Below are 27,983 nucleotides of genomic sequence, written 5' to 3' on the forward strand. Positions count from 1 at the left end.
AGAACACGCATGACTTGCCAGTGAACTTGGCCGCTACATGGCCGTGCCAACTGCTTTCTCTGTACTTCACACTTGTAACAATAAGGTGCACGAGCTTTCATTCACAAGTCACTCTCTATGCTTAAAAGCACATTACAGAACAGGCATGACTTGCCAGTGAACTTGGCCGCTACATGGCCGTGCCAACTGCTTTCTCTGTACTTCACACTCGTAACAATAAGGTGCACGAGCTTTCATTCACGAGTCACTCCCTACGCTTAAAAGCACACAACAGAACACGCATGACTTGCCAGTGAACTTGGCCGCTACATGGCCGTGCCAACTGCTTTCTCTGTACTTCACACTTGTAACAATAAGGTGCACGAGCTTTCATTCACGAGTCACTCCCTACGCTTAAATGCACATTTACAGAATACGCATGACTTGCCAGTGAACTTGGCCGCTGGATGGCCTAGTGGCTATTAATTTTTTTCAAGCCTATTGGGCAACTCGCACAAGTAGGACTTATTACAGACACTAAGAAAGACACATTGCAAGGACACTTCATCACAACAATACAAGAAATTATTCACAGAAGGAGGTGGAAGCTGGCACTCTAATATGTGCAGAACATCAAATGGACATGGTGTAGTGAGCAGCTGCTGACAATGAAAGTACATAACGCCTACTTTTGCATAAATCCCTAGAACTAAGCAGTACATTCCATCAGACATTTTAACATAGCAAGAGCAAGTTTTGCTAGGCACACAATACTCAGAACTGTGAATAATCTAGGTGCCTACCTGGGCTCTGAAATACTTGGACACTTGTGGTACATTACCAAATCTCGAAACAAAAAGCCCCTTTAGGATATCTGGCATATAAACAACTGGCTGTGCCTGTCCAAGAACACATGTCTGAGAACATCGCTTATAACTATGTTCAAGCTCTTTTTTGGCAGACAAAAGACTTGGTTGAAGGTCCATATGCACTGAAACTGTTCTGAAGGTTTGGTGCATGATGCACCGTTCAGCAATCTGAGCAGGCACATATTTAGCTGCTGTCACAAGCTGCAGTGCCCTGCCAATTCCATCTTCAAAGGGAAACGTTGATGTAGTCCACAAGGGGCCAAACATTCGTGTCGACTTTGTGAGGTGCAATAATTGATGCACATTAAAAGTCATTGCATTCTGCCCATACAACTTGGCCATCTGCTGAACAAATGCTAAGAGGGACCTCTCAGCAGCACAAATTTCATCTTCTAGGATAACATCCTTCAATAAAAGAAACACAGCCTTTGCAAGAAGTGCGAAATGTGTCAGATAAGGTCGGGGCAATATGTCAGAGACACATGGAAGGCTGTAGAAAAGAAGCCAAGAGCGCCACTCTGCAGCCTTCCAAAAAGCACGATCTGACAAAGGCCGTCCTGATCTTGAAAAGATTATTGGTGGCTTTATCAAGAGCAACCTCGAATCAATTAGCTTTATGTGCCTCCCAATATACCACGTGGAACCTGTAGCTGACAGCCACATTTCAGTAACCTGTTTGGTCACACCTTCCAAGACGCAGTGCATGTAGTCAGGAGGCAGGCCCCAGACGAGATCAAAGCCTCGCAGCTTGATCAGAGTGGATGGACCTTTTATGCCGAACACTGGTTCCTTCTTCTGCACTGCTTCCACCATTGCTTTCAACACCCCACTGTGTGTCCTTCCAGGCACGTCGCTGCAAAATGAGTACTTCAGTGTACCTGCAAAGGCAATTTTTTTTATGCATCAGAATGATTTTTGTGTGAAAGCTTGCTAGATCATGTACATGACAAATAGGTAGACATATTATTGCGCACTTAACTACAGCACACTTGAGCAGGTCTATCGGTATGTAAACCTTAAGAACTGAACCATGTTGACACAGTAGGCTAATTATAAACCTGCAGTAGCAACATCTAAAACTAAATGTTTCACCTTTGAAAGTAAATTTCAGTATGTGCAATACCAATCAACAAAGAACTCGCATTTCATCTGATAAATGAGTTTAAACTAGTTTTTCCCAGCCTGTTCCTGCATTTGCAATGGGCTGACATGTTAACATTTTTAAAGACTGCTCATTAACTAAAACCCGCCGTGGTTGCTCAGTGGCTATGGTGTTGGGCTGCTGAGCACGAGGTCGCGGGATAGAATCCTGGCCATGGCGGCCGCATTCCGATGGGGGCGAAATGCGAAAACACCCATGTACTTAGTTAGATTTAGGAGCACGTTAAAGAACTCCAGGTGGTCGAAATTTCCGAGTCCTCCGCTACGGTGTGCCTCATAATCAGAAAGTGGTTTTGGCATGTAAAACCCCATACTTTAATTTTTTTTTCATTAACTAAAATTTTTTTCTACTGCGATAATTTTTTAAAGTTTACTATTCCTGACACAATGAACATGGGTTAGTTTCTGCAAAGACTGTGTGGAGTTGCACACCATATCCATCACAGTAGCACATGATTTTACAATGCAACCAAAAACAAGAAACCAAGATGAAATGTTATTTTTCACTCAAACTAGAATTGAACCAGATTGTTACTATTTCTTTCCACTCTAGAGTTACAGAAAGAAAGACATGACAGTTTCCAATTCAACTTCGTAACTTTTTCTGGAGCTTTTCATCCATACAATGCCTGCACTTGTCGCTTAAATGTGCCACCATATTACTAAATGTGCACCATCTTCTCGATTTCAATGTAGCATCGTTAGTGCAGTTTTCAGTGCATGGATATTAAGATTGTGATAAAACGCACAAAACAGTTTTACCCCTGTCTTCAAAACAAAGCTAATACATTTGTTATAATCTTAGAAAACAGGTAAAAGTCTAGAACTGAGGTTAAACAGCGTGAATAAAACAAGGACACGAGGAAACGAATACCGCAGGCAAGCGCCGAATGCCAACTGCACTCACATATTTGAAAAAACAAAATTCATAGGAAAAGAAAAAGGTAAGAGGGAAAGGGAAATAATAGAGGCTTACTACATTAGAAAGGAAGGAGATAAATGCGTAAGCATTCCCTCTCTTGCATTGTCAGGAAAAGAAATAGCTTTTTTAGATGAAAGATTATAATGCTGCTGATTTGCAGATCTTTTTGTGACTGCTGTATGCATGTCTATGCTGAAAAATGGCATAAAATGGCTGGAGAAATTCGAATAAAATTCCAGTTGGCAGTCAGCGCTTGTTTGTGGTATTTGTTTCCTCGTGTCCTTGTTTTATTCGCGCTGTTTAACCTCAGTTCTAAATATGAACCAACTAGCCCTCATCAAGATCCTATTAAGGTAACAGTCAAGCGCACTTACCATCAATAACTTCACCTTGCTGCAAGCACCAGCTGCACCCAAAGTATCCATTGAACTGCTTGCTGTTCAAGATAGCTGCCCTGGCCGGAGAGTCCACACAACAAACAACTGCATGCACTGCTGATCTAATGGTCCTACCAGCATGAGACCACACCAGAGTTCCAACATTGGAGACTTCTTCAACAAATTGTGTCATGAAGAGATGCATCGGTGGGTGAGTCCTTGAGAACCACAGCCCTGAGACGAGCACATTTTGCCACCGCATCAAAACTGGCAGCTCATTTAACATTACTTGAATTGGCCAAATTGAGCTCTTGCTGGAATCAAACACAGGTGCCCCATCACTGTTAAAGGTCAATGTGATGTCACTCCATGCCATGTTTATCTGCTTTCGTACACTACGGTACAGACTTCCATCGGTGATGTCAGAAAATACGCCTGGCACTAGAGGTCCTGATGACAGCTTCTGTAAGTTAGTGTGGAGCGTTCTGCCAACTTGTTTCAAGAGTTCCAGCAACTGCTGCTTCAAGTTAAACATTAAAAAGAAACTCCCAGAACTCATTAACTCTTGAAGCCTCTTTTCAGCACCACAGGAAGCACAGGTTACAGTGGACTTGTTTTTGGCATCACAAGATAGTCCGAGGTATTTATGGCAGGCTTGACAATATAAGTGTACCCGCAACGCTTCTTTTTTGCTTTTCCACAACTTTCTGAGGGAGTAGGTAGTGCATGGCAAAACTTTCTCCCCAAACAGGGCATTGACCAGAGTTAAAAGTCCTTGAACTTGTGCCCATGTCAGTCCTGCAGTGACAATATATGTGAGCACAAGCAGGAAAGCTTCTGCTTTTGTTGTTGCCTGATGAGGTAGGGTTTCCCGTCTGAGTTTCGCAAAATACTTCATGAAATCGTCACCTCCTGCAGCTTCAGTCCCAGTTCCTTCGTCATCATGCATCTGTGCACTTTCTTCATCATTGCTGTCCGTTTCATCTGTTTCTTGAGGATCACTATCCGAGCTCAACTGGGAAGCAAAATTCAGTTCACTACTGCTGAAGCTTCTTGCATCTTCATCACAATGAACATCTCTTTCACTTGCAGCTTGGCTAATTTCCTCTTCTACAGAACTAGCAATTGCACTCGCATTTGCACCAGCAGATATTTCTGCTAGGCTGGAGCTGTTCTGCCTTGAATTATCACTGTGGTCTTGAGTGATATTGCCACAAGTGGAATCTGTGGGAAGGCTGTTCAGGTTTGCTGGCGTGTTCTGAAACAACATGGAGCAAAGAAAAAATGGAACACCATCGCACATACATCCTTTGAAACATAAGTGTTCTATACCCAAATGCTGCTGAAATAACGCTTTGAGGAATGTTGACACATTGGTAATTTGTGCAAAGCAGAGTTATGTATTGGACCACGAATAAAATGCGAAGAGGGCTGCGTCTGATTTTTGAAATTGTTATTGTTTATATTCAATTCCTGAAACAACAGTAATTACCTGCATATCTAAAGGAATGCCTTACGTCCTCAGCTCCAGGATGTGCCGTGGTTAATGGCGACTACTTTTTGCACCTTCAGCACACTGACTCTGCATACAGGCAATTTTAAACGAAACAACTCCTGCTGTTTTACATGTAAAACCTAAGATCTGATTGTTAGCCACACCACAGTGGGGGAGTAATGTGCACTTAAACTTAAGTACACAAGTATTTCTGCGTTCGGCTTACATTTAAATGCAGCCACCGTGGTGGGGATCCAACATCAATTTCATTTTAAGGTGAAAGCCTTAGATGTCTCGTTTCACGGTCGCGTTGCGAGGTACACAAAATATCACGTGACCCAAAGATGGCCAGAAGCAAACCAAAGCATGTCCAGCAATGTATAAGAGATGATTAACGATTGGTTAGTGATTGGATAAAGGTGGATTAGATTGTATTAAGGATGATTTGGGGGTGAATTAGGTTAAGGTAAATGTACAATGATTATGATGGGTTAAGGTCGGTTAAGATGTATTAATGAATGTTAATGCGAAGTAAGGTTAAGTTGGACGAGGGAGGATTAACGTGGATTAGGATGCATCAAGGTGAATTACAGTAGGCTTTACAAGGCGTTCACATCCGTGTCTCTTAGGCGATCGGTATAGGCACCTTGGGCTTTCTTTATTATTTTATTTGAGCTCAACATCGCAACGCCATCGCCTACCGCGGCGGGTGCCGGTGTCGCGCTGTTGCGTGTTTCACACGCCAGTAAACGGGATTTAAAGAAACTATAACAGCAATGGCGCAACACAGAAAATGTCACGTGAACCACACGAAATCCTTTCGATAATCATGCCGGCTGTAAAGACGTCGCTAGAAGGTCTGTACTTTTCGTAACACATCCCATACATATGCTTCTTAGTAACCGCTCTTAATTTCGTGTTTGCACTCCAGTGAATCATATCTAATAAAGCGAATTGCATACATACGTACCTTAGTAGTAGCGGTGGTAAGAGTGGTTCGTTTCGACACGTACTTCCGAGTTTGCCTTGGGACTTGGCTGCTCGATCCAGGCTGCAGATACTGCCGGTAACGTTTCGGCGGTATTTGAGACATTTCATTCACTACTATACACTTGATTACAACGAAGGCGCCAAATAAAATAACGGACGTAGGAAGGAGACACGAGACAACCACCAGCACGTGCTCAGTACTATATGCCGCCAAACGTGCGTCAGAATACGGTCGGTCGTTGCCACAAGAGGATGGCTGCACAAATGGATGGATGTATTATAGTTTCCTACATGGAGGAAGGGTGTATAAGTGGATGGATACTATGAGCGTACCCATTGGAACGGGGTGGTGGGCTGTGCCCCTAAGGTATTGTATTGCCTTAAGTCCCATGTTAAAAAAGAGAAGAATAACCCATGATGAATTCTGATAACCTAACTTTCTGAACTGCTATTGTGAACTTTGTTTTTGTCATAAAGGTAAAAAAGGAAAGCACAGGCAAGCGCCCTCGTGGGTAGCAGATAAACGAAAGCCTTCAAACAAACGTCGGCTTTATTGTCGATGTAAATATACTTGCTACAAACGGCATTTATACGCTCCTTACAGTGAAAACATTTTGCTGGTTTTCTACGAAAAAATGGGATGAATCTCGCGATGTATGCATGAATATGGGTACAAAATATTACGTATACTTCCTTCGCTGTCTGTGCATGTTATAGGCATCAGCATATTTTCTTCTTGTTGTGCCTGTTATACTACATCCTGATATAACCCCTGTATTTGAAGTTATCGTAGCTTTCGATTCCACGCACGCGGCGTGTTGATTAAGTATTGACTACGTTAGGAAGTCGTATGCATTATTAAAAGAAACCTACCACATGGTCTGCAATTTTGTTCGCAGCTGTAGTTTCTTACACATGCCATAGAAACGCGGTTGCTTTTAATCCTTCTTTAAATACATGTTCATTCACTTCATTCGCATAAAGGCTAAACTCTTGCAAGAAACGCCATGTCCCTGCATGACCGTGCACTGCGAGTGACCCCGCTCTCAAACATGAAATATGTGCATGCATACGTATATGTATATTTGTGTACAAGCTTTTGCACTAGGTGCTGAACGGCAGACTCTGAATGATCTAGTTTTGGGTATGTTGACGCATTTACGGCTGGGATACAAGTCACGAGTAAAAGTGATGCAGTATTACAGGAGGCCTCGAAGCGAATTAGTCCTAGCTATAGTTTGATGTCAGCTGCATCCCTCGTTTCATGGGGATGTGCTGGCGGGCTGGCTGCATGAAGGAAGGAAAAAAGGTTTATGACAATGTAAGACAGGCATGCAAACATAAAAAAATAAAAAATGCCGAGAAAGACGAAAAGGGTGGGGCAAACGGCGGTGTCTGTCTTGCCCTTTTCGTTACTTGTGCCTGTGTTTGCAAGCCTTCCTTTTAGTGACATGATTCCATACCAAGCCACTCGAATTTATTTCACTGGAAAAAAAAAAACTTTTCTAGTGGCTTGATGAGTGAACGGGGAGGGGGCGTCGAGGTGGACGCCGCCAAGCTCGCACAAAAACACAGTATATAATTCCCACCGCTTTGTAATGTGTCCCGTTTATTCAAGCTAGCCCAACATTCTACCTAACTGCGACACTCCGCCTGTGCCGCCTCTACGATGCAGAGAACTAAATCCAGCGCATAAATGTAAAATATAAAGTGGTATATCACTTGCAGTGGTGTACGTATGATTACTGCTTTTAGTAAACTGCGCTTTTTGGTGTTTTTTGTTTCGTTTTTACAATCAATAACCACTAGGGGCGCGATTGTAATGGTTCGGATTTGATCGCTCCCCTGAAGTCGTATCCATAGCTCAACGTTGTGCGCGTGTCCTGCGTAGTGTGTGTTTTGTTGGAATTGCCCTAGCTGCTACGCACGTGCTCCAACAACTCAATCTGGTTCTGCGGTTAGTGCACGGTGCGATCTGAAAACAAAATGCTCGTGTGCGTGCAGTATGAAGTGGACGGAACGACTGAAGTTGTTCAGCCTCAATCCATCCGCGACTTTCACCCGACAAGCGTCGCCGATTTTGACTGCGGTACGTTGTACGATGTGTGGTGGACCGGCGATGACTACATCTCCGGCGGCTACTATAAAGCCAAATTGCTCCACCTGACAGGTAAGCCGCTACTCAAACTGTACAGTATCGGTACATATAGTGATATTGGGTTGACAAAAGAGTTAAATAAAAGAAAACATTGAGTCCAATTGGGGTTTTCAACGGGGCCCAATTGCTCGCAATTGGAGATCACTGCAGATCCAAATTCCTACATTTAGATATCATTGCGGTTCAAAATGCCAATTAGACCTAATCTAAATTCAGTGGCTAAGCAATCCCGGGAAACAAAACCTTAAAAATATAATGTGAGCAGTCAGATATGGAGAGCTATTTGTGAACTTAAAAATCTGCATTTAAACTGACGGTTATCCCGGCCACGGCGGCCGCATTTCGATGGGGGCGAAATGCGAAAACACCCGTGTGCTTAGATTTAGGTGCACGTTAAAGAACCCCAGGTGGTCAAAATTTCCGGAGTCCTCCACTACGGCGTGCCTCATAATCAGAAAGTGGTTTTGGCACGTAAAACCCCAAATATTATTATTATATTATTATTATTATTAAACTGACGGTTTCTTTGAACCACTGGCATCGCTTGGTCAACCAAATTTTGCTTGCATATATAGCACCTCACATAATAAACCGGTGAATGGCGGATATGTCGTTGAAGAGAACTACCATTGCGTGTTCATGCATGACTAAGCATCTTGAATGGAGTTTCAAGTTTATCTGCGGCGTATGAAAGTTAAGACTCATCTAGGGCATCTTTTTCCATAATTGTCCCAACGAGTCCATTGAGAGATTAGTTGAGCGACCCAATAAATACAATTGTGTTAAAAAACAACAACTCAAGGACTGGGCAAATTTCAAATAATAACTGTTTATTTTTTGATAGGGAAATGTGGTACAAATCTCAGTGCACGGGCTCTGAAAGTGCGAATGTTGATGCGGTGCTCTGAAAACAACTGTTGTCATTTGCAGAAATGCGTTTGCATTCTTGGCTCTCCTACTTGAGTGAAAAGAAAAAAAGAATAAAAAAAAGAAAAAAAGCAATAGCTTAATTAAGGGCAAAACACCTCACATAACGTGGCAGACATTTGTTTAAAGTTGGTATGGCATTACATGAGTCTAACACACATGCACAATGCTAGTCATGTTAATTTCCTCTTACGTAGTACTTGCAGGTAAAATTTGAATGAACTGGAAATCTCGCTATTGTAGATAATTGCAATGCTTGTCAATAGATAAATGTCAGACATAACATGCATGGTGAACACTTTGAGCGCATGCCTTATTGTAATGTTAGATTTGTGTTGCAAGATACTAAAAAGAAAAACAGTTGTCATCTGTTGACCCTTTTCATGGCAATCCTGTGGGCACTGCCATGTTTGATCACATGATGGTGTGTCGGTTGCTTGCCACCGCTGCTTCTGTGTTTATAATGGATGCATATGACACCGGTGTGGCTCTGTAAACCTTTGTTTCGGCGGATGTCTTAGACGATGACTGGGTGGACAACACGCAAAGCTTTCGCTAAAGATTCACAGGACACGTTTTCAGAGATTTCAGGGTTCGTTACACTTTGTCCAAGCGATGCGAGTAGTGTATATGGTGCTTGTAATAAAAGTGGGGCTAAAAATGGATTCCAAGCTATCCTAACTTTCCACTTACAAAGTGAATCAGTATCACTGTGTTTAGCTCTTCGTTATTTATTTAGCAAATACTTTTAAGCAGCAGCTTGTCACATCTCTGGCTCAGTAAAGTTTCCTTGGTGTTCACCGTCTAATTGTTTATTTTCTGCCTGATCGCTTGCGGGTGTCCTCAGTTGTGGTAGATATGTTCTTGCTGTGCACAGGTCTTGGAACGTAGCCGTTCTATACATTGTAATGGCTTGTAGTATCGCTATGACTTGCTTACTCCTGTGAACTGTCAAAATAAATTCACCTTCGACCATTCGTGTGCTGTCAGTGTAGTCCGTCATTTATTGTGCGCATTTATTAAAGTGTGCGCCCATTCACTTATTGATGCGAAAGCATTATGCGGCTCATGAAGTGGAAAATCCGGCGGCATGGCTATATATGGTACAGAAAAATGTATGGGCACTTTGTTGAGCTAAACTACAGTAGGCAAAAGCCTATCTATGACTGCCTCTTTGTCTGAAGTGTATGACTGTTGTTTCAGTCGCATCCGTTCATTGGCTTTCAACCTTCTTGTGTTGGGAGACTATGGAAGGCGCTGTTCCTTTTCACTTGAATGTTGCCGCTGGACAACACCCAGTTGCATTTCCGACAGTTGATCGCACAGAAGCAGGTCAGAAAAGGTAATGGTTTCGTATTTGCGTGCTTTCACTGAGGCAACATGCGGCACACCGTCGAAAGTGCCCTCTCGTTTCTCTAGAGCAAACTGCTTCGTGAAAAGGGCCAATACTGTCATCATCATCATCATCATCATCATCAGCCTGGTTACGCCCACTGCAGGGCAAAGGCCTCTCCCATATTTCTCCAACAACCCCGGTCATGTACTAATTGTGGCCATGCCGTCCCTGCAAACTTCTTAATCTCATCCGCCCACCTAACTTTCTGCCGCCCCCTGCTACGCTTCCCTTCCCTTGGGATCCAGTCCGTAACCCTTAATGACCATCGGTTATCTTCCCTCCTCATTACATGTCCTGCCCATGCCCATTTCTTTTTCTTGATTGCAACTAAGATGTCATTAACTCGCGTTTGTTCCCTCACCCAATCTGCTCTTTTCTTATCCCTTAACGTTACACCTATCATTCTTCTTTCCATAGCTCGTTGTGTCGTCCTTAATTTGAGTAGTACCCTTTTCGTAAGCCTTCAGGTTTCTGCCCCGTAAGTGAGTACTGGTAAGACACAGCTATTATATACTTTTCTCTTGAGGGAAAATGGCAACCTGCTGTTCATGATTTGGGAATGCCTGCCAAACGCACCCCAGCCCATTCTTATTCTTCTGATTATTTCTGACTCATGATCCGGATCCGCCGTCAATACCTGTCCTAAGTAGATGTATTCCCTTACGACTTCCAGTGTCTCGCTGCCTATTGTAAATTGCTGTTCTCTCCCGAGACTGTTAAGCATTACTTTAGTTTTCTGCAGATTAATTTTTAGACCCACTCGTCTGCTTTGCCTCTCCAGGTCAGTGAGCATGCATTGCAATTGGTCCCCTGAGTTACTAAACAAGGCAATATCATCAGCGAATCGCAAGGTACTAAGGTATTCTCCATCAACTTTTATCCCCAATTCTTCCCAATCCAGTTCTCTGAATACCTCCTGTAAACACGCTGTGAATAGCATTGGAGATATCGTATCTCCCTGCCTGACGCCTTTCTTTATTGGGATTTTGTTGCTTGCTTTATGGAGGACTACGGTGGCTGTGGAGCTGCTATAGATATCTTCCAATATTTTTACATATGGCTCATCTACACCCTGATTCCGTAATGCCTCCATGACAGCTGAGGTTTCGACTGAATCAAACGCTTTCTCGTAATCAATGAAAGCTATATATAAGGGTTGGTTATATTCTGCACATTTCTCTATCACTTGATTGATAGTGTGAATATGGTCTATTGTTGAGTAGCCTTTACGGAATCCTGCCTGGTCCTTTGGTTGACAGAAGTCTAAGGTGTTCCTGATTCTATTTGCAATTACCTTAGTAAACACTTTGTAGGCAACGGACAGTAAGCTGATCGGTCTATAATTTTTCAAGTCTTTGGCGTCCCCTTTCTTATGGATTAGGATTATGTTAGCGTTCTTCCAAGGTTCCGGTACGCTCGAGGTCATGAGGCATTGCGTATACAGGGTGGCCAGCTTCTCTAGAACAATCTGTCCCCCATCCTTCAACAAATCTGCTGTTACCTGATCCTCCCCAGCTGCCTTCCCCCTTTGCATATCTCCTAAGGCTTTCTTTACTTCTTCTGGCGTTACCTTCGGGATTTCGAATTCTTCTAGACTATTTTCTCTTCCATTATCGTCGTGGGTGCCACTGGTACTGTATAAATCTCTATAGAAGTCCTCAGCCACTTCAACTATCTCATCCATATTAGCAATGATATTGCCGGCTTTGTCTCGTAACGCATACATCTGATTCTTGCCAATTCCTAGTTTCTTCTTCACTGTTTTTAGGCTTCCTCCGTTCCTGAGAGCATGTTCAATTCTATCCATATTATACTTCCTTATGTCAGCTGTCTTACGCTTGTTGATTAACTTCGAAAGTTCTGCCAGTTCTATTCTAGCTGTAGGGTTAGATGCTTTCATACATTGGCGTTTCTTGATCAGATCTTTCGTCTCCTGCGATAGTTTGCTGGTATCCTGCCTAACGGAGTTACCACCGACTTCCATTGCACACTCCTTAATGATGTCCACAAGATTGCCGTTCATTGCTTCAACACGGCAATCTTGTGTGTATGTATTGTACAATATTATTTTATGTCTGTCCTCATATGCCACTGCCTTCTGGTGCCATGCAGAAACGTCGGAGGAAATGGATTTGTTCCTCAGCAAGAGGCCTAGGAAGCCCATAAACTCCACTGAAACAAAAGGAAAAAAGAGGACAAAAGGGAAGGTATGATAACCCAACACTTTCTTCTTTTTTGGCATTTATGTATTGGACTACACTGTGACACATACTGCCTGGTCTGCTCGATGAAAGCACATAAGTTCTGCCAATTGGGTCCGTGCACCGAACAAATTTGGCCATCATTGTGTGCCAACTTTCATTGCACACCTAATGCAATGTGCAATTTACTGTATAGAAAAGCATGGTTGAGAGAGAACTGTAGAAGCAAAATACAATAACTTCATTTTAGCATAGCTCTTTTGTTTGCTTATATCTTACAGAGTCCCTTAGTGAACTTGCTGCTCCAATGTGCTGGGGAGAGTATGAATGCTAGCTTTGAAATGTCTTCCAACATTTATCTTCAAATTGAAAAGCGCAATGTGATATTATAAATTAGTCAGGCACAACTAAAAGGCATTTTACCTGCTTTCAATCTTAATAAAAATACGTGAGCTGTAATTGTAATATTGCGAAGTGTTTATGGCCTGTTAATGCTCCCTCTATCCAAATGGTGGTCTGGAATCACACTGTCACAAGTGGAAGTTTAGACATCATTGTAAATTTATACTTGTTGAGTTTCAAAGGCTTACTTTATGTATGTGATATATTATTTCTGTGAAAGGCAATAAGCTTTGCGCTTTTAGTGTATTGCCGCAACAATCATTGCTTTTTTTTTTAAATAATACTGCAGCCCGCACCATCAACCAAGCAGCTTCGTCTCGAAACTCAAAGTACAGTTGAGGCGGAGCTTGCAGCTCAGATTGAAGGAGGTGGCACACCGAAATGCACATGTTGCAGTGACGGCTGTGGCCAACTAGATGAAGCACAAAAAGAAATTGCTCTTCTGAGAGAGGAGCTACTAGCTCAAAAATCGAGCTTCCTCAAAAAAATAGAGGAGCTGGAGAAAAGGTTGAACAGCACTCTGGATATGAATGTAGAGCTGCAAAAAGCTCTGACATCGAAGATTTTTACAACTGGTGAGTGACCTTTGCATGTTCTTATGATAGTGTTTTACATAAAATTCCACCCAGCGGGGGGGGGTTCGAGCTACCTGACGTAGCCACTTCTCTGCTGTGCTAATGTGGGCGTTTTTCTAACCTTCCGCGGTGTGCACAGTACGTCTAGAACCGCAATGTCCTGCGCTCCATGCAGTTGCACGGGACTGGTGACTACGCATCGTTAAGCAACTTCCCAAATAACAATACGAGTTGGTTTCGGCACTTAAATTGGTACAGCAGTAAATGAGGGTTCCAAAAGAACTGTGATTGTTCTGCAAATATATATATATATATTTCTCTATAATTCTTCCAGAGCTAATTCAAAAAACGCCAATACAAATCTTTATTTTACACTTCTGCTTGTTTAGTTGTTCTTGGCAGTGTTCTTCCGGCGCTTCTGTCTTGCGCGGGTTTATTTGATGAGGTTCCTTGTTTGCCAAGTAAAGGAGCGGTGTATCTTACAGGCGTACCTGTGAGGTACACCTTATTTCAATTCTATTTTGCAGGTTTACGCATCTTTATGGCGAATGGTGGGCATTATTCACATTTGTACTGGTAAAGGTACCTCTGCCCTCATTTGCATAGAAAAACTGCCTTCAGTGGTTGTTGTCTTAGCACACCATGGTATTCCATGATGAAACCACCTGTGTTGACCTGTGTGCAAATGGCCAGGTTAAGGTCGGTTTGATTCACCTGCACCACAAGAAACGGTTGACGAGGTGCTACACCATGTCATAGTGGGAAGTAAAAGTCTGAAAAAGCATGCATGAAGGCAGTACGGTGTGTACTTGCTGTTCAACTCTGCTGGTTCTTGCGGAGCAGCTTTAAGTGCTTTACAAGGTGGTTGCAGCGCAATATCTGCTCTCAGTTTCATTGGAAGACGTGACTCATACCATCACTTTGTTATTGCAACAGTGTTGCTCGAAAAAGAGCAGCGGAAGTTGCATTCACTCCATCATTGGAATTCATCACTAGTAATGTTGAAAATTGGGCTTGTTGTTTCTGTGCTTTGGTTATGCCCTTGTTCCAAGTCTTGCATGTACATTTAGGATAGTGCCTGTATATCTGCTGTAGCACCAGCTCATAGGCAAAGTGAGAAACGAAATGGCAGGCATCAAGCCAGGACAAAATCACTTGGGCAGCAGTGTTTTCATGCACCTATCACCAGTGAAGAAGGGGTAAGGCGTGCAGACACAGACACTAGAGAAGTGGACAGCATGAATTCCAACTGTCAACTGAAGGAAGCACCGAGGTGAAATAAGAAAAAAGACACAAGACTCATCTGCACATGCCCTGGAATGGTAGCAACACGTGTCAGTTGGGTACACGTGCTGACATTCATGCACGTGCGGGTACAATCGGGTACACGTGCCAACATTGTAGGCCGGCACGTGTTCTCAATTGACGCGTGGTGCTACCACTTCAGGGCATGCGCAGATGAGTTTTGTGTCTTATTTCTTATTTCACCTCACTGCTTCCTTCATTTGATAGTCAGTGTTCGGGTTGTCCACTTCTCTAGTGTCCGTGTCTGCACGCTTTACCCCTTTCTTGCATCATGAATCCTTACCAACTAGCTCAGCTTTCTGTCATTCTATCACCAGTGCTTGTTTTGCACTGACTCTACTTCATACAATGGCATTGCTTATATTGAATTATGTGTAGTAGCCTAACTTTGAACTTTCATGCAAGTTATCGGATTATTTCTAAACAACCAAGCAGACTGAGAGTCTGAACTTGAAATGAATTTGAACCAACTCTACTGCCATCAGTTTTCCATGAAAGCAGTATAAGTAAATCTGGCCATGTGTTCAAGACCTACTGGATAAAAGTTATTGTACAAAGAGGTGAATAGTAAAGAAACGCCAGTATCGTCGCCTGTTTTTCCTGCACTCTGCCTCTATGTTTACAAACGTACAGCTTACCTATACTCAATAACGTGCCTGATGAGTTAGACTTATAGTGTTGTAATAATAATTTCAGAGAGCAAGATCCGGTATACCCGGTGTGTGGACGTGGCAGTAGGTGCTGAAGCTCCTGCACAATTACGGAGCTCTGGTGCTGAAGCAAAAGGCAAGCTACATATGTGGTTCATTTTCCAAGTTTAGTTTTTGTTGTCTTCATTTCACTATACGATCGTACCAATTTTTTTTTTACTTCACCAGAAAAAAACCAGGCACCTGCATTTAATCTATACAGTTAAATTTTGACCGTTAGATATATTGGCAAAAGTGATTCATGTGTTCAGTCCTGGGATTAAACATTGCAAACATTTCACATGAAATTAAAATTGTGCATTGCAGCTGTTCATGTCTGGGATATAGCCACTTGAAATACATGTCAGACCAGTCATCTTAGAGAATTTATATGCGGTTAGCTGCTGTAAGTTCTCTATACAGGACTCAAGGTACTTTGTGGCTGGGCCAGTGTAGTCGCAAGCAATTTCTGTTCTTTCTCTATTTTATAATTAAGAACTCGGGGCCCCATAATTATGTTGTAGAGTTCTATACACTAAGGTCTACAACATGTCCAGAATTGGATCTTGCTTTCCCTTTGACAACCAAAAAACAATTAATTTGTCATGTCATTTGCTAGGTTATACATTTACATATCTATGTGCTTGATATCATGTTGAAGGTAGCAGAAACATTGTCGTTGGAACATTATCATTGCAGACTTGGGCTTGCACTCCCGCAGCAGGCCACATTGTGAAGCCAACAAGCTGTCGCACCACATGGGTGAGAAAACATTTAGTGCACATATGCAGTTTTAAATTAGCTAGCACACTCAGATAAATCTTACTTTTATGGCTGTATGGGTGCTAGTATACGTTGCCCACATTGTAATAACTCATTGTTTGTATGGTCTTCAGGAACCACTGCAGCTGCGGCTTCAGCTGCTTCTGTCGAGGAATGTGGGTCACAGCAGCTTGGTAAGAGATTTCTTATATGCCACTGTTGCGTAGTTCTTTTTATGGACCACTGGTCATTTGCTTTTAGAGAGCTTCCATCAGGAGCCGCTTGCACAGAGATGTTTATCGGCATTTATATTGATTGAGTTGTAATAAGGTACCTCAGGACTGTAAATTGGGGCCGCAATGTGTCCAGCAGTGTACAAGGAATGTGTGCAGTTGGAAATTCAACACGATACCCACGGTGGTGGCTTATTGGCTATAGCATTGTGCTACTGAGCATGTGCTTGCAAGTTTGATTCCTGGCCATGGCATCTTCATTTCGAAGGGGGCGAAACGCGAGCACACACATTTAGATTTAGATTTATATTTAGGTGCGGCCAAATTATTCCAGAGTCCTCCACTATGGCATCTCTCACATCCGCAGTGTTGCTTTGGGACGTTGAACCCCATGAATCAATCCATCGAAAGAAGGTCATGTTAAATGCTCAACTGTGTGCTTGTGCCAGGGGTTGTCGGATACAGTGTCGTGCCACCTCGGGCCAGAAGTACCACATTACCGATAAACAAATTTTCCTGTTGGTAAATGGCTCGCAAGGGGCACCAGGTTTAGACATTGTAAACAAATGTGGTCTCGTTATGGTTGTGTCTGGAAAATAGTACATAGGCTGAAACAGCTGAAAATTCAAGCAAAATTATGCGCTACACCAAATTAGCAGAGACAGCACAGCATCTTGTTTAATAGGGTTCGTCCGCAGTGCACAAGTTGGCAGAACACTGTGGGTTTCATTTGAAATACAGCCAAGCAAATCTGAAAATATTCCGTGCAGAAAAAAGAAAAGAAAAAGGTAGTGGAGCTCGTGACATAAACATACCATGGGCACTTGGCTCCAGTATGGGACAAGGCTGGGCAAGAATGTTGTGAATGCTGTTCAAAGCAATCTCTCTCATTGCCTTAGGGTTACTTGTTTGAAGTCCAGAACAAATTAATCAGCCATATCATTGCAAGGTGCTGCACTGACATGTTTACTTTGAAATATATGAAATTACTGTACAAACACTTACTGGTGTGTTATCATTGCAGAACCTAGTGACAGGCCATCTGGTGCTGGTGACGTGGAAGCTTTTCAGCCCTCGGGTAAGATAGTACTTCATGTACAGGGCCAGTTTTTTCATGTTTGCCATCCTCATATATGACTGCTGTTGTCTTAATATTCCTTGAAATTAAAAAATTGTCCTCCACCTTACGCAGCACAAGGCTACAAATTTCTCTGCAGCTTCATGCTACTGTTGAGTGCATGATATTTTTTTCACTTTCATGAAGCTTCCTATAGTTCACGAATTTTGCAGAACTTCCTTGCGATAAGATTGCATGTTCATTATCTTCAGCACCCAGTACTGCAGCTGCAGCCTTTAAAAGCCCCATAGGATTTATGTCAGACCAGGTTGTAAATATTTCTGTGACACCATTGCTTAGTCATCATGAATGGATTGTGAGACACTTGATCCTGCTAACCAATATTTTATGTGTGCTTTCGCTAATGCTTATCTAGCCACTTTCACCAATACTCATCTACATACTGTAGCACCTTCCACGAGCACTTGCTCACACGCATCTGTGTAGAAAGCTTTCAGATAAACACACCCTTATCCAGAAGTGCCTTGACTATTTCTGAGCCAACCTTCTTTTTTTCAGGAAACCATCACTATATTTCTCGATTTTTGTATGCCTAACCTTTATGAATAGCTTTCTATATTGCAATACAGTAAAACCTTGTCAAACCGTACCCCCTTAAACATTAGTTTCGTTTTAAAAGTAGTAAAGTCAAATCCCATTGAGCATAATGTGTTTTGTATCCGCATAAACCGTACCAGCATATTGCATACGTATCGGTTAACACGTAGTGTTTCCACTTTTCTTTGCGCAAACATGGTGGTGCGTTGTCTCCATCGGGCAGCCCGGCAGAACAACAAGCCTCAGAGATAAAAATGGCCTTCAAGCGCCCTGTGCGTTTGTGCACAGGATTTTGTGCACAAAAAGCTTTTTTTTTGGAAGCTGGTGCCTCTAGTAGCATAGTAGCATAACAGTGCACCGCCACGCATTTCTGGTGCACTGTGCATAAAAGAAAATCCTTGGACAAGTGAGGCCCATAACCTTTGTTACAACTTAGTTGATGCATTGCTTGGATAATTAGTGGAAATGTGTGCTAGCAGTTATTTAAAGTGAACTAATCAAATATAATTTGGCAAAAAACCTGAATTTTTTTTTTCAGTTTCTCAAGATGCCCAAAGCAGCACCGAGCAAGTGGTGCCAGAGGAGCTCGGTAGGAAACTTTTTCTTAAACATGCTCTTTTGATACATATATATTTTCATGCAAGTATTTTTTTCACGGTACTCGTGATATTCTGTGATCTTAAATATTGTGGCATTTTAACCAAATGTCATAATGCGTCTCTTAGGTGCCATTTCCGTCACACGAAGTGCACAAAATCACTGCGTTGGGATGGCGATATTGGTTCCTCCCAACAAGCTTTCTCAGAAGCACTAATTGCAGGCCACCTTTCATGTCATATACACGGATAATCTAAGCTTATTCCCCGACACATGATAGCTTGTAGTATATTCTGTGTATACAGGGTGCCTTGTAATGTGTAAAAGCCATCATTTATTCATCATGCATGCATTCTTTATTTGAATTTTTTTTAGCGCACATGTGCACTATATTTTACAGGTGCCTTTTGTGTAGCAGAGCACCATTTAGAGTTAGCATCTATTCCATAATGAGCCATTAGAAAGCAGCCTGGTTATTAGTTGTTTTGTTAGTTAAAGTAGTGCTGTAGAATGAATTGCCACACATCAGCAGTACTTTGCAGCTAGTAAAAAATTATTCAGAGTACTTATTTATCATTGTCCACAGCTAGAATCATTGCAAAATTATGAACATAGTACCTGAGCTCTAGTAGTCTGTTACAGCTGTTATACATTGCGACAACATTTAGCTTTACTGCAGTGTGCTCTAAAACTGATGCAACACTGCCAGGTTTTACATATAGGCAGTGCAGGTGAAAGTCTTGAGCAAAGCAACACCAATGAGTGCACAGCACAAAATCAGCAGCATGTTGAGAACTGCACACTTTCACTGCATTTATTACTTCGAGAGCTATCGTTGTGAGGATTTATAATTTTGTCAAAACTGTAGTAATTTCTTTTAAAATTTCTGCCAGTGTGACTGTTTGGTTACTGCCTGACCTTTACTGTCGTCTGTGTCTAATTCTTATCCCTATTAAATGCTTGTTATATACTAGAACCCTGGACCTCACAGGAGTTGGAGGAAGCACTCCTCGATGGTCATTCAGAGGCCTTACAAACTGTGATTGGCAGTGAAAGGGACGATGGAAAGGTAATTTCATTATGCCTTGAGGGCTGCTTTTTTTCTTCATTGAAAGAGCAGTTATGATCCATGAAAACCTGTATTTTCGTACTAGGCCATGCAGCCTAGTATTTATAGGTACGCTTAGATCTTTGAAAGCATTGCACTGCAATCATATCTTGCATCTGCTCACTTGGCAAAACAACAGGGATGGTGATTTTTTATATTGGCAGCTTCTAAACAGCACCTAAGCAGATGATGTATGCACCCAGGTGGGGTTGATGGCCATGACATAAGTCCTTGCACAGGTCCGGACCGAGATATTTTACATCGCAGGTGCTGCCTAATCTCAGGGGGGGGGGGGGGGGGCTCATGCCAGGCAAGTGGTAACGGCGCCATCTTCAGTTTTAGTATAAAAAAGATATGGTTGATCCCTCCTTCATAGAAATTTGTAGAACACGAAAGCTAAACATGCCTTGACAGAAGTTGTTGCACGTTTGCTTCGTGAACTCGCAGTTTGCTGCAGTGAAAGGCGCACAATTTGCAGGTCAGCGACCGTGTCGCAGGTTTGCTTGGCACGCAGTGTCCTGTTAGCGTCCAGCTGCCGAGCTGCTTCAGTGAAGTTACGAGCATTTTGTCCCGCTCTGTAGTGTCTTGGGCAGCCAGTTGAGTTGCGATGTGCATAGCTTCAGGAATGCAATAGGCAGCGTGCACTGCCAATGTGCGAAGGTCTTCTGCTTCGTGCTAACATGTTTCTTGTTGGACCAAAGCGAGATTAACCCATTGATGTTGTTGCCTTTATGCTCTGCTTAGTACATCAGTTTTCTTAGTTGGTGCCGTCATAAGTGAAGCACTAGGTGGTGTGTAAGCACTGATGAGGCATGTTGAAGCTGCACTTTATAGCTGACGAAGCATCACAGGCTAATGGGATAGGAAAGACAAACCATATGCGGAAACTGTGTCGTCAACTCAGCAGAAGGCCTGCACCGCCTACATCAGGCTACACTGCATTGAAGCCTCCACTGCGTTGAGTCTACTGAAGTTCTTGCTGTCAGTGCTCGTGTCACAATGCAGTACTCCACTTCAGTGCCCCTGGATGGCGGAGCTTTCTTTGTCAAGAAAGAGCATATTTTACGTTTTCACGCCGATGTCACATCCATTACAGGAAGTTGACGGTGGACTCCGGCATAAAGCACTTTCGTTTCTTAAACACTTTCCTCACATGTTAGTCTTTCACACCGGATTAGACTGTGACGCCTCGCCTACGGAGTGCAGCTTCAACATGCATCGGCAGTGCTTACACACCACCTACTGCTTCACTTACGATGGCACCAACTAAGAAAACTGCTGCACTAAGTCACGCAGAAAGGCAGCTACGTCAACGAGCAAATCTCGCTTTGGTCCGGCGAGAGACATGCCAGCGTGAAGCAGAACGGGTTTGTGGCGCATGCTGCAAACTCTGCTACTCATATTCCTGAAGCTAAGCGCATTGCAACTGCCCAAAACACTACGCAGCTGGACCAAAATGCTCCTACTTTTGCCAAAGCGACTCAGCAGCTGAATGTCACTCGCCAACATGACACCGCACGCCAAGCAAACCTGCAACACGGCCACCAACCCGCAAATCGTGTGCCTTTCGTTGCAGTGGAGTGTGAGTTCACGAAGTGGTTTACTAAAAACCTGTTCAGTTTTGCTTGTATGGTTTTGCAAACACCTATGTTTATGGCGATCTGCGCATTGCTCTGGGGCATGCAGAGCAGTGTCTTTGGCTCGCGAGTCATGCCGCAACTTTCGCTAGCATGGATCTCTGTGCAGTGGTGGGGTGCCATCGATGGCAACTTGCAGCTTAATTCTTCACATACAATAAACACGCAACAAGTTCTGTGAAGACACGTTTCACTTCATGCTTAACTGATTCTTATTAAAGAGGGATCAAGCATATTTTTTTAGCTTTTCTTTCCGCTTGTATTTCAAATGTCAAATTTTGCCTGGCTAGGCTTTATTAATCTATGCTTCTTATGTAGTCGAAATTTCTTTGCACTTGGCTGTAAAGTCATCGAGGGAACTTTTTTTACAATTTATTGTTTGTGCTGTTTCACTGGTAGGCTCACACTTAAGAAAATGCAGAAATGTGAATTGCTAAAACTCAAGTGCGTAGGATGTAATGTCCACCGACACAGGCATATGCAACACATGCTTTGTCAGTGTATACTAGATTGTGTTCATTGCACTTGTAGAAATATAATGCCTAATGTAATTCTTCATATTACAGCTCTATGCAGGGAGCAGTCAATGGCTCGAGAAGGAGGCATGGGGCACTCTGTTCCGGGCCCCGACGGATTCTTTATTTTGCCGCATGGCGACGAACGTTTTTTGGACGCCCGAGCAACTGAGGAGCCGCAGTGTGACGGGCACACTTTCGAACAAGTCGCGTTCGAAGGGGGTGACCGAACCAAGGCCTGCATTAACCCCTGAGAAAGTGGCCTCACTAAAAGGTTTGCAACATAGTGTATTAGATCTTATACAGTGACATGCCATGAAATGTTGTAATTCAGTATAACTCCTGCTTAAGTGAACTACTGTTGCAACTGGTGTAGTGGACTACTGCACAGTTCGCTTATTCAGCTTTTCAAACCTTGCAACGTTCATAAATCATACAAGTTCAGTATGCTGAAGTATTGGACCACAAGCTCCTTGCATGTGTTAGGTTCGCTATGCTTTGTCAATAAAGATAGCTTTCAGTGTGTTTAGTTTAGCTGTGCTGTTTATCACTCAAGAGCTTGTTGGAATCTTCCTATTCTGTCGCATGTGCACAGTGCCCTCGGGAACTGCCTGGGCATCATCACAATACCCTCTTGACAGCTGTAATTATGTGTGATCCCTTGCAAAAGCATTGCAGAAGCTGCTGCGCTTACCTTTCTACCAACGTGCAACTGTCGGGAGGGGTGGTCGATATATTGGCAGAGAGGATGTAGGGAGTGGAGGCAGAGAATTGGTAGAACCGATACAGTCACGAAACAAGTGAATGACAGCCTGTATACTGCGTAGGCAAACAGTGGTGCATGCAAGGAAACGCTTAACTCGCCACTCTTGTATTGTACTAAACAGTGAAGAAATTAAACATTTGCTGTAAACATCACCGCTAATATAGTCAGTCAAAGCAAACACCACAGAAAGTTTCGCTTACGTTGATTCCCGCAGTGCAGGCGGGCGATCCACGTAATTTTTTTTTAAGTGAAGCTTTCTTTGCAAACCCTCCTGCACCTGTCTTGCTGACCGTGGCTGCTGCCTGCTGCTGCTGCCTGCTACTTGTGCATTCCCGCCGCATAGCTCACATTTGGCTGTGGGACAATGCATCCATGCGGACGGTTGCATCTGTGCCTCCTAGGGGAGGTCGGGTACCCTAAACAAATGGAGCAGAAAGCCAGCTTGCCTCTTTCATCCCCTATAACATATGCTGGTTGTATTAACATGTAGGTGCATTGCATTCTTTGGCAACATGTCACCTAAATTCGCTTTGCACTCAGACTGAATAAACACAAACGTGTTTCAGCACTCCAGCCTTACGCATTTATGGGAAGCCTTCCCTGTATATACATATTCCAACCGATCTTTTTAAAACGTGTTTTTGAATTCGCCATTTGCTTTTTACTTGCAGCTCTCTTCAGCATATACATGGGCAGCGATGTGCCTAAAGACGCCCAGAGCAAGAGGCTCAAGGACGTGCGCAAGCACCTTGCGCAGAAGCTGGGTGACATGCGGCGCAAATGATCCTTCGTGCCGCCAGCACCCGCCACCCACCTGCAGCAGGTTGACGCCCGCGCCCTCCCTGAGCCATCCCAACCAACTTTGCATACTGCGGTATTTAAAAAAAGGATGCTGTTCCACTCAACGTGAAAGTTAACTTTCACGTTGAGTGGAACAGCATCCTTCTTGTCATAAGTGGGGAGCATTGATTTGCCAGTGTTTCCCTTGCGTTATTGTTGTTCATGTTCTGTTTGTTTTTGTATGTTTAGCTTTTCTTTTTGTGTCTTGCTTTTCTGTTTCTGTGTATTGATTTTGTTTATCTGTTATTTTCTCATGTTTATGCATTGTTTATTTTTCTTGTTTACTAGTCATAGTCATCGAGCTTCCTACGTGCTGCGGTGTAGAGAGGGGTTGCGTTACTGGAGCCACCGGTGCTTCAAATGGTAGACGCAGTTGCGGCTGCGGGAGGATCGGGTAGTGCACAGTAAATATTGTGTATATAGTGTATAAATATAGTGTATGACATACACTTCTTCCCCTACGTAGTGTAGTAGTATGGCCATCTTCCGGGCATCGGCTGTGATACTGCAGGCTACGATGAAGTTTTCGAAGCGTTTCACCCACTTCAACCACTCGGTGCCGATGTTGTTGGCGTCAGTGGCACGCGAAATTTTAGTACATTTACAGTAGACTCTCGTTAATTCAAACTCGAAGGGACCCCAGGATTTTGTTTGAATTATCAGGAAGTTTGAATTATCGGAAGTTCTCGCATATATGACTCTGTGCAAGATTACAGCGCACATTACAATTAATTATCCACTTAAATCATATTTTAAACATTTCACTCATTAATTACACAGCAAAAACAGAGCAGAGGTGAAGGATCCAGAACAAGTTTAATGGAAATCTATGGCTGACTAGACCGTTTGAAGAAATCATGAATTGTTGATTGTTTTTTCTGTACACGCGCATTAAGAACAAAGTTCTCTATTCCATTAAGAGCAGCCAGTTGTTCTTGAGAATTTTCTTCAACAATCAGAAATTTGCAGACCTCGGCAAGGTAGTGGAAGGCCTGTGCTGCTGTCACAGAGGATTGCTCTTCTGATTCCTCTTCACTTTCGCTGCTGTACTGTGCTGGCAGCACCTCAGCCACCAAGTCGTCCAGGGTGTCTTCCCTGCACACGCAGAGGTTATCATCGGCAGCCGCAAAATCACTGAGGTCAGCAGCTATATTGTGTGCTTGGAGTGCAGAAAGCACTAGCCTTGCTTCATCGCTCTCCATTTGGAGGCAGTCTTCACCTTCATTTCGAGCGCAGTCAGGCAAGGTATCACTGGTGTGGCCTGGTATCGGAAGGCATGCTGGAAGCAGTTCCGTATCGTTGCCGATGTTACTGCACTCCATGCGTCAGCTAGCATTCCCACAGACGACAGCAGTGTTATGCTGTATGACATGTAATTATCCATGCACATTAGCATCCTCTTAAGGAGTAGCTTTCTGTAGTTTATCTTCAGACATTTGATTACCCCCTGATCCAGAGGCTGGAGGACAGCTGTTGTGTTTGGAGGGAGGAATTCAAGACGAATTGCCTCCAGCCCCTCCACGTCACCGTGAGCGGGACAATTATCCACTATCATCAGCACTTTTCTTTTATCGCGCTTAAACCGCACGTCAAGTTTCCGCAGCCAATCCTCAAACAAAGATTCCGTCATCCATGCACGTGTATTTGCTGCATAAGAAACGGGAAGAGTTCGGACGCCTTTAAAGCATCTCGGACGCTTCGATTTGCCAACAACGAAAAGTTCGGGCTTGTGACTACCATCCATATTGGCACAAACCATTACTGTGAGCCGCTCCTTGCTCAGCTTTCCGCCGGTGCAACGTTCCCCCTTGCGACACAATGTTTGCTGAAGAAGGCACTTGGAAGAACAGTCCCATTTCGTCAGCATTATAAATGTCAGCCGGGGAGTATTCAAGCAGTAGGCTCTGAAGACGCGTCTGCTGCCAGTCGGTAGTAACCGCCTCATCGACCGCTTCCGCTTCTCCACTTACTGTTTTGAAAGTGAGGCCATGTCGCTCCTTGAATCGCGACACCCATCCATCACTACACTTGAAGTCTTCAATTCCAAAGCGCAAAGACAGTTGTTCGGCCTTCTCTCGCAGGATTGGTCCACTTACTGGTAGACTGCAGCTCCGAGCGCGCTTCAGCCAAAGAAAAACTGCCTTCTCAAGCTCCGGATGCGCCGCCTCCCTAAGCCTTTTTCTGTCGGGAGCGAAATGGCTTGCGTTGTTTCGCAGCTTGTCTTTCGCTTTCACAATCGTTGTCAGCGTACTTTTTGTGATTCCATACTTCAATGCCACAGAAGTCTTCTTCACTCCAGCCTCAACTTCTTCTATGGCTGCCAATTTTTCTTTCACAGAAAGGGTTCGGTACTTCCCCCGCGGAGACATGATGCTACCAGCGCAGGCGAGCGACCAGGGAAAGAGAAGCACGAGCGGTCACGTGATTCGGAATCGGCCGATGCTACTCGCGTCACTTCGCACCTTTTTTTTTCCTTTTCTCGTGCTCTTTGTTTTTACGTCAGGTTTTACGTCAGTTTTGAGCGTTTTGACAAACGCAGGTGGACAGTTGTCATTTCCACAAGCTTTGAGGGTTATGTGTTTTAATTTCGAACTTCGTGCTTTGAACTGGCTAGCAAGCATGCTAGCAAACCACGGAAAGTTGAGCAACAATGTGCCCTTCGTGAGGCTTTTGTTTCGAACGTTTGTTTGTTAGGCCCTTGTTCGCTTTCTTTTATTTTTTTAGGCCATAGTGCGCTTATTTTAACATTTTTCGCTGTTGTGGTGATATAAGAAGTCAGATTTTTCACCAGTGGTGGCAACGATAGCCGATAATTTTCCGGTATGGACAAGCAAAAAGTACGAATTAACCGAATTGCGGTGTTTGAATTAAGCGGCCTTAAAATACATTGAAAACATGGCAAGCCAACCAAAAATTTGATTTTTGTTTGAATTAACCAAAAGTACAAATTATCAGTTTGAATTATCGCGAGTCTACTGTAGTAATGTAATAATGTGGTAATGTACATTTAGTAATGTTTTATTATTAGCAAGTACACTATAAATATTGTGTATTTCCTGTACCCTGTACTTGATGCAAATAAAAATAATGTCAGGTATTCAGAAAAAGACTTATTTTCTGCCAAATAACACAAGGCTGTGTATGTGCGGGCCTAATATGTAGGCTTAGCCGTGCACTCCAACAAGCCAATAGGCCGGTGAACCAACAGACCCATAAGCCCACAGACCCATAAGCCCACAGACCCATAAGCCCACAGACCCATAAGCCCACAGACCCATAAGCCCACAGACCCATAAGCCCACAGACCCATAAGCCCACAGACCCATAAGCCCACAGACCCATAAGCCCACAAGCCAACATGCCAGATTTCCGCATAGCCAACAGACATGGCCTTGTTGGAATTGTTGACTGGGAATGTACTACTGAGGTTCTGTGTGGGCTTCTGTGTGGAAACAGGGTTCGAAACCAACAGTCGGACTAAGATTGGGTATCTGACAAGGGGCATATTCCACTCTTCAGTGAACCCCTTTCCTACCATCCTGAGTGACCGGGTATGTGTTACTATGTACCGCTGGTTCTTAAACGAACCTCTTTTGCGCCAACTTAGCTCAGTGGGTATGTACACCAGGTATGTGCCGCTTAGCAATGAGCCGCTATGACGCAAACTTGGGTTCCTGAGTGTGTGGTACTCAGTACGTGGCAGACAGGCACACGAACAATTCTTTAATACTATCCAGTGATTGGCTGTGTATAACGCTCTTGATGTGTAATGAGATCTGTACAGGGTGTTTCACGCAACTTGAACGAAGGATATAAAGAAGAAAGCGGTTAACCGCCTTTGAATGAAACCAACGACGTATGTTTTGCCGTCATGTGGCGCCCCTTGGGGTATCTTCTTATATTGCGCTTAATTAGTTGATTAACTGAGATCAATTGTGCAAAATTTTTAATATTCCCGTTAGGACCAAGTGCGTTTCGTTACGTTGTAGAGGGCATTCGAAAACGACCGTTCCATTTTTTTGTGCCAACGTGCACTCGCCCACAAAAATATTGCGGGGTGCGCGAGCACGTGGAAACTGCCCTCCCCCCCTTCTAGCGACGCACCCCTGGTGTCGAGACCGACGCCTGCACGCATGCACGTCCTTCCGAGAGGGCGAGCGTGCATGTTTCAGCGCTTGCTCTTTGCGCGCGGCGATATACGGATGTAGCCGTGAATTGCCCCAATTGCGATATGCGTTCTCCGTCGTTTTCGAATGCCCTCTACAACGTAACGAAACGCACTTGGCTCTAATAGGAATGTTAAAAATTTAGCCTTATGTATCTTAGTTAATTAGCAAATTAAGCGCAATACAAAAATATCCCCAGGAGCGCCACCTGACGGCGAACCATATTTCGGTGGTTTCA

General features: G+C 43.5%; 2 protein-coding genes and 1 long non-coding RNA gene across 3 annotated transcripts; 1 reads left to right on the plus strand and 2 right to left on the minus strand.

Annotated features, from left to right (window-relative positions):
* Positions 1 to 1,147: 1,147 nt before the first annotated feature.
* On the minus strand, positions 1,148 to 5,997 carry LOC139050623 (uncharacterized). The gene is made up of 3 exons (XR_011508981.1): positions 5,774 to 5,997; positions 3,306 to 4,566; positions 1,148 to 1,726 (listed from the first exon to the last, which is right to left on the minus strand). It is a non-coding gene; the product is annotated as an uncharacterized lncRNA (long non-coding RNA).
* A 1,782-nt stretch (positions 5,998 to 7,779) lies between these two features.
* On the plus strand, positions 7,780 to 23,608 carry LOC135921443 (uncharacterized). The gene is made up of 11 exons (XM_065455806.2): positions 7,780 to 7,963; positions 12,387 to 12,481; positions 13,167 to 13,452; positions 15,454 to 15,543; positions 16,146 to 16,208; positions 16,343 to 16,402; positions 17,466 to 17,519; positions 18,655 to 18,705; positions 19,688 to 19,782; positions 22,025 to 22,247; positions 23,411 to 23,608. Exons 1-11 carry the CDS (start codon positions 7,780 to 7,782, stop codon positions 23,521 to 23,523), a joined length of 1,314 nt encoding a protein of 437 aa, XP_065311878.2. The 3' UTR covers positions 23,524 to 23,608.
* A 1,704-nt stretch (positions 23,609 to 25,312) lies between these two features.
* Positions 25,313 to 25,948, minus strand: LOC139050356 (tigger transposable element-derived protein 4-like). The gene has a single exon (XM_070526594.1). It carries the CDS (start codon positions 25,946 to 25,948, stop codon positions 25,313 to 25,315), a length of 636 nt encoding a protein of 211 aa, XP_070382695.1.
* Positions 25,949 to 27,983: the final 2,035 nt, after the last annotated feature.

The sequence above is a fragment of the Dermacentor albipictus genome, chromosome 10 (genome assembly GCF_038994185.2).
Source record: "Dermacentor albipictus isolate Rhodes 1998 colony chromosome 10, USDA_Dalb.pri_finalv2, whole genome shotgun sequence".
Taxonomy (NCBI): domain Eukaryota; kingdom Metazoa; phylum Arthropoda; class Arachnida; order Ixodida; family Ixodidae; genus Dermacentor; species Dermacentor albipictus.